Source organism: Saccostrea cucullata, unplaced genomic scaffold (genome assembly GCF_032062105.1).
Source record: "Saccostrea cucullata isolate Sc308-1 unplaced genomic scaffold, CSIRO_AGI_Scuc_v1 ctg587, whole genome shotgun sequence".
In the NCBI taxonomy this organism is placed as follows: domain Eukaryota; kingdom Metazoa; phylum Mollusca; class Bivalvia; order Ostreida; family Ostreidae; genus Saccostrea; species Saccostrea cuccullata.
Genome location: NW_026920041.1, coordinates 59,734 through 66,606, shown reverse-complemented (window position 1 = coordinate 66,606; position 6,873 = coordinate 59,734). Strand labels below are relative to the sequence as shown.

The 6,873-nt window shown below is 35.3% G+C and overlaps 1 protein-coding gene across 2 annotated transcripts in view; it reads right to left on the bottom strand.

Moving 5' to 3' along the window:
* Nucleotides 1-209: 209 nt before the first annotated feature.
* Nucleotides 210-6,873, bottom strand: part of LOC134242046 (dopamine receptor 2-like) — a 32,412-nt gene continuing 25,748 nt past the window's right edge. For both annotated transcript variants that reach the window (XM_062724066.1, XM_062724057.1), the window contains one exon: nt 210-2,192. In XM_062724066.1, coding sequence (XP_062580050.1) covers nt 312-1,709 — 1,398 coding nt within the window. In that variant the 5' untranslated portion in view covers nt 1,710-2,192 and the 3' untranslated portion in view covers nt 210-311. The remainder of the gene's footprint in view (nt 2,193-6,873) is intronic.

Genomic DNA, 6,873 nt, shown 5'->3' with positions numbered 1-6,873 from the left:
GGTCAACAGGTGTTGAAATGAAAAAGAAATTAAATAAGACAATGTTACGTGCTAAAATATTTTCTTAATTGATACATTTATGTTCAAGTATTACCTACGAGATTTGTTAGGTTCTACAATTAGCTTCTTATAGTAGTTCAGTTTTAATTTAAGAATAATGTACTATCCCTTAAGTTTTATATCCAGTTAACATATTCCTTGAGGGCTTCAAATGTTGCTAAAGGTAAAAAGAAACATACAATGATTCACATATTTATTTCTGGTAGACCACCAGAATAATCTACAATGACATCACAATTAGAGTTCAAAGGTCAGCCTCGTTCTGTCTGAGTGACGACCACAAAGCTGGATGTGGAAGAACATTTCTTTGATTGGTATGTATTATGATACTGGAATTTAGTCTTAGGACAAAAACAAAATATAATTTTCCCGAAAGCTCGACGGAAATCTTTCATTGATAATGCGTATATAATAGGATTCATGCCTGAATTAATATATCCGAGCCATGTGAATAGAGGAAACAATATGTCTTTATGTGTTAAACACTCATCATGACATATTCCCTCCAAAATATTGAACACAAAAAATGGTACCCAGCACAAAATAAACACTCCTACCACAATTCCAAGAGTTTTGGCCGCTTTTTGTTCGCGGGCCACCTTTGTTAATTTTTTGCTAATGGCAAACTGACGGATGCGTTTGGTTATACATCTCGCCGGTCGGTGTGAAGCGGAATCTGAATTCCTTTTGCCGTTCGTCACTAATGTCTGTCTTTCACAATCACTGAGACACTTTTCAAAGGACTGCGAGTACTCGTCCGAGGACTGCCGAGACATAGCAGTCCCACCCCCGCCTCCCCCTCGATGTATTCGTAACGTCATAACTTCACGGTTCCCCCTGGCGCCATTAGAGGTTAAGGTCTTTTGACCAACTTTTAAACTTCGAATTTGTGCTGTTGCAGCCATATAAATTTTCCAGTAAACAACCATCATAATAATTGAAGGACAATAAAACGAGACAAGTGATGAAATGATTAAATAGGCACTGTCGGAAGTAAATATACACTCATTTTCTGCAGGTATATCCGGTGTTACGGCTTTCCACCAGGCAATGGCGGGAAAAGAAATGCCTGCCGACAGTAACCAGACGAGAGCTATAGAAAGCCACGTCCGACAAACTGTCATTCTGGAGGTATACTTGATAGGGTCACTGATGGCCCAGTATCTGTCTAAAGATATTCCACATAGGTTGAGTATGGACGCTGTACTTGCTAGAACGTCAAAAGAATGCCACATATCACACCACTCTGGCCCAAACAACCATACTTGTCCAGTAAGTTCCAATGTTATCGCAAAAGGCATCACAATGCTTCCCACCATAAGATCTGCCACCGCTAATGAGACGATAAAGTAGTTGGTAACCGTTCGTAGGTAAAGCTCTTTTGTCACTGCAACAATAACTAAAATATTTCCAACAATAGTTATAAAAGAAAACATTGCGAGCACTACACCAATGGCTGCTTCACCGGGGGAATATGTGCTCTCGTTCATCGTCTGTGCCATGGTGAAATTTGACGTAAAATTTATGAAAATGTCTTTTGACGCATTTCCAAGAAACACCGCATGTGCATCCGATTGGTTTTCATTTTGTGTCGTGGTCAACTGTAAAAATTCAAATGCTGTGTTCTTTTTGGTGTCTGAATACGACATTAATACGTTTGGTGAACTTTGGCTCCCGCGAGCTGCTTAAGAACAGGAATGCCCACGCAGCGTTTCCAAAGAATCGATGCTTAGAAATGCATCGCAGCCAGCGTTTCCTACAGGTAACACACGATATCAGTGTGAAAACCTCGCGTCAGGCTTCATTCTTTAGAATGATTTTAGAATTTTCATTTAAAGGATTCCTTCAATGTTTCATTAATACTGATATTTCTTTGAGAACAAAACCATATTTTGAATATCCCGATCCACTTTGAATTCAATATTGTTCACCGGCCAGCTAATCATAGGAATGCAATCTCCGTAGGAATGCAATCCAGGTATCACTATCAAAAGGTGGTTGTCTCTGAGTTGCTTCTTTAGCTGTAGTGATGAGGACCCTGATCTTTACATTGGTAGACGTGATGTGAATTATGAGGGGACGGAAACAAAGCCTCTGTGTATGCTTCAGACCTTCACAATTCCCGAATTATCCTGAAAATTACAAAGAAGAAATCTATCACATCAAGTTTATAGGCAGATTAGAGGGACCGAATCTTCGCGAGATGGAAATCAGACCAGATAATTAGGACGAACGGCTGTCTATATAAAAGTACGATATAAATCTAAGGTTCAAAAAAGGCAAGCGATTTACGCCACAATCACTAATCCCAAATAAAGACCATGTCACTGCGTATTTGAAAACTTATTTATATATCCATTGTCCAGTGGCCAATTTCTGATGTAAAAGTCACGATTTCTATCTTGTCGTGGGTTAATAAGCTTCGGGGTGAAAAATTATTTTTAGTGACGCAGGTATTTTATTTTAATTTCTATGTTTGCAATCAAAGTCATAGTGACATATTAATGAATATAAAAATGTCAAAAGTAGAAAAATATCCCATTATCGTCATAGGAAAATTCTGGGAGTGAAGCAGAAAATTCAGATGCTGTCCCGTGTTTGCACAACTCTGGATTGTCTGGGGACTAATCCGAGGCATTGATTTGACCCAAATAATAAACGATTCACCTGAGTTCTAATGAAGGTATAGTCATTAGGTTCACCTAAATCAGCTCTGATTTTCGTACAACTAAGTTACCAAAATATCAATTGACGGGGCTGTATTAGCCAGAAAACATTAAATAGCAGCAACTAAGTATTATATCAAAAGATAACATAAACACAGCAAAGGAAAATCATCAGAGAATTAACTTTATGATGAAAAACTGCTATTTCTGCATCTATGATATTCAGCAACATTCCACTGAGAGAAATATGCCTATTTTCCAGTTGGCGATTTCTACATTCTGCAATGAACAATATAAGAATCATCCAGCTCTTCAGATTTTAGTACAGTTGTACTTTTACAAGAACCCCTACCTTTCATTCAGCCTGATTAAACGCATAATCTGGAAATTCAACTTTAGTGGTTCACACGAGTCAACATTAGTTTTAAAGAAAATAGATTCCCGATGTGACAACTTTGAAGAATTGATATGAAAGAAACAAAATTATTTGATCCTCCTCCGAGAGAACTAACTGTGTGGTCTGTTTTATGTATCCGAAACAGACGTACTGATATAACATTTCATAAACAAACATCGTTTATACTAACGGAATTGACAGATGGAAGTTTTTGATTGTACGCAAAAGAATTGGATTAAGTCTGCTAATAGTACATTTGACATTAATGAAAATGTGTAAGATTTTCTGAGGCTTAAAAGAACTTGGTGCGGAACGGAAGTTTACCTCTTTTCAGAACAAAACCCGGTTTTCTTAATCCGAATTTCGCTACATAATACTTTTATTTTTAAAATTTGCTTCCAATTCTAACTTTGGCGCTATATTTAAAAGATGTCATCTTTGTTCTATTTCAGGATCTATACCTCAAAAGTTTCCATTCCCAAACCAGAAATATGTTACAGGAAACGGAATGTAATTCTGTCTGAGGCTACGGAATTATTGAAATGTTATTTCGTGCAGTTTGAACGACTTAAAAGAAATAGATCACTCGTTTATATAAAACAAATACCCTTTTCAGAGCAAATATGAATATCGATACTATCTGTATATAATTATTATTGGCAATTAATTAATAAAACATACAAAGTTGACGCAAGTATAACATGTACTAGGCGCCCATTTTCTTTTCGTTTTTTCCCATTCTTACATATAATTCCTATTTTGGATCCTTTCTGCGTTTAAGGAAATGTACGTTCGTTATTTCTGTGTAATGCAAACTTAACACCAGGAAGTTAATGAGAGCGGAAGCATCATGATCAATTATCTTGTTTACGATGAAAGATATCGATCTGTTATAAACTATCGAGCCAATGTGCATTTGACAGAAAATAGCTCTATTTACAAAATGTTTGGACCGTGATAAAACAATAACAGCAACTTCTCACTAATTGCCACAAGAAAAGGCATTTATCACCCTCCTAAAATGGTCCATAATTATATTTTTGCAACTAGAATAAGGTGGTTAACCAAATTTATCGTTTAACAAGTTGTTCAAATATCTGTACAGAGATTAATTCAAACTGGAAACTAACACCCCAAGTCCTATTTAGACCGTTATTCTTTCATTTGTAGCATGGCGGACTTTCCTGTGTCATTTCCTACTTCTTATTAATGTAGCGAAATATCCCGCCTATGTCATCGCTGAACATGACAAAGTTAAACCAAAACTTTGGATTGTTTATTATAGGTAATTAAGAAACACCAAATCATTGATGGATTCCGTTCTTTTATAGTCCATTGTCTTTATTACTGTGCCTATGAAACAGAACAACCCGAGACAACCAATAAGCAGGTATAATGTACTTCTGAGACAGTTTAGAGACGAAATACCGGCCCAGGTCAAACAGACAGAGTTTACCAGCGAGTGCTCGCCAAAATCCTTAGAAGTCCAGATCCTTTAAATCCTTTTACAACATTATCCTTGAATAAATGGGAATACGTTTTGCTATCATCAAACATAATTGAGGAGGCATATTCCTTCATAAGCTTATAAATAATCTAAACAGTTCATGCTTACAGGGAGATTACTTTGGCTTTAAATGTGTCGGGTTGAATAATTTAGGTTAAAATAATAGAGAGTTTCTACAGCCTGAATAAAATAATAAAGCTTTTCGACTTATGAATGAAGAATTAGCAATGTGAAACGCAAATTTAATTTCATCACCTGGATAAATCTTGCATACAATTCTTGATGATTCAAATATGAAAGCTGTCAATGTTTTTTTTTTATTAATCATTTAGAAATAGAACTTTGTACATTGACGTCTGTATTACAATACTTCGAGAATTCCTCAAATTCCTATACCGTTCAAGTGCTTCTATACCGTATTGTAGTGTTAAGCCGAGGTAATATCCAGTTGAACTGTCGATGGGAATTTTGTTTTCCGGATCTTCGGAGAGAGTTAATCCCTGTGTATCTCATTGTTCACATTAACCGCCGGGACACCGTGGATCGCATTCATTAAAGATCCATCGGCATTTACTTAATTGTGTTCACTTCCTGTCAACACATCAAATATGTTTCATCGAACCCAAGCCTTATGTACAAAGTTTCAAAGAGCTGAAGCAAGCTTCTTAGGAAATAAAAAATATAAATATATAATTTTTTTTTACCAATCGATTTTCGCCAGATCAACGTCTTCATATCCATGTATAAAATTATACATTTTCTAACATCAAAACATTTCATAGAAATTTAAATATAGTCTGAAATGAATGTAAAATTGTCACTTTTTAAATTTATCTATGTATCTATCCTTCCGTTTCATCGAAACAGAAGTGATAAAAGAATAAGAAAGATTATATGAACAACATGTTTTTGTTCAAGCTTACAAGGCTTATAACAATGTCGTCTTTGTTTGCAAGATTCTTTGAAATATTTGCATTTTAGAAAAACTTGGCTTCAATCATACGTCTAGAAATCCTACATATGCTCAAAGCTCACCTTCATAGAGAAGAAATTCTTCAAATCACATTTCAGTGTTGAATACCTTAAAACATTCTCATAAACCAGGTGACTTCAATTTTCCCTCCCTTGCTGGATTCGTAAGTTTAAAAAAATCTTACAAGCAAAGAAACAATGCAGGTTTCAGTGAATTGTCTACCAAGCCCCAGTCTTTACTACTTGCAGTAATATTAAGTGCTATAAAGTTGAAAAATTAAACGCACTGTGCTACAGCATACTCTAGAAATGGTGAAAATCAGATGTAGATTTTCAAAACTCCAAATGTAAAGTCATTTTTTTTCAAAAGTTAATAACACTAAAATGTACGAACTTTCTACATTATATTCAACCATTCGTTTAATAAATGAAAAATTAGGCTTTTTTATTATACACAACTTCTTCAATAAAAATGGAATCGGTAAATTTTTGCATGTTGTGATTTGTCCTTCTCAAAATCACTTCATTTATAGGCCCTCTGATGCTACACTCGAGTACATAAAAAGGATACTTTGGTTCCTCATTGAAAACATTTATATCGTCTTCGGGGACCAAGTCCTCCAACAAACCATTAGAATTCCGATGGACAATAAAGGCTACTTCTTTCTTAGCCGATCTGTTTTTTTTTTATTATTGTTTTGCATTCCTAAAAAAACAGAATTTATTCACAAACTTCTATTCAAGAAGAAAAATACACTTGCCGAGACCCTCAACGAGACATTCCGACAAGTTGACGATGTTTTATCAATTAATAATAGTTATATCCATTCATATGAGGATTCCATGTATCCCAGTGACGTGGAATAAAAGACACAACAGATTCTGTCACATCTGTTTCATACTTGGATATTTTACCGACTATATACGATGAGGACCAATTATCAACTAAACCTTATGACAAATCAGATGACCTCAACTTTTTATCGTCAACTTCCCTTTTGATTTAGCAATATCCTGCTATCACCTGCATATGATCTCTCAACTTACTCGATACTCAAGAGCATTTGTGGAGTATGATAAACTTTTATCCCAAGCGGGCTACTCACAGATAATTTGATATATATCAGGTATTTCATAACCTCATTCAAAGTCGGCATTTCCTAAATTTTCTGGTCTTTTATAATGATCTTGTTACCAAATGTAACCTATCATTCGGTCGGATTTTGGTTGACTAGTTCACTTCAATTGTGAGGCTTTTTTTAAATACATGT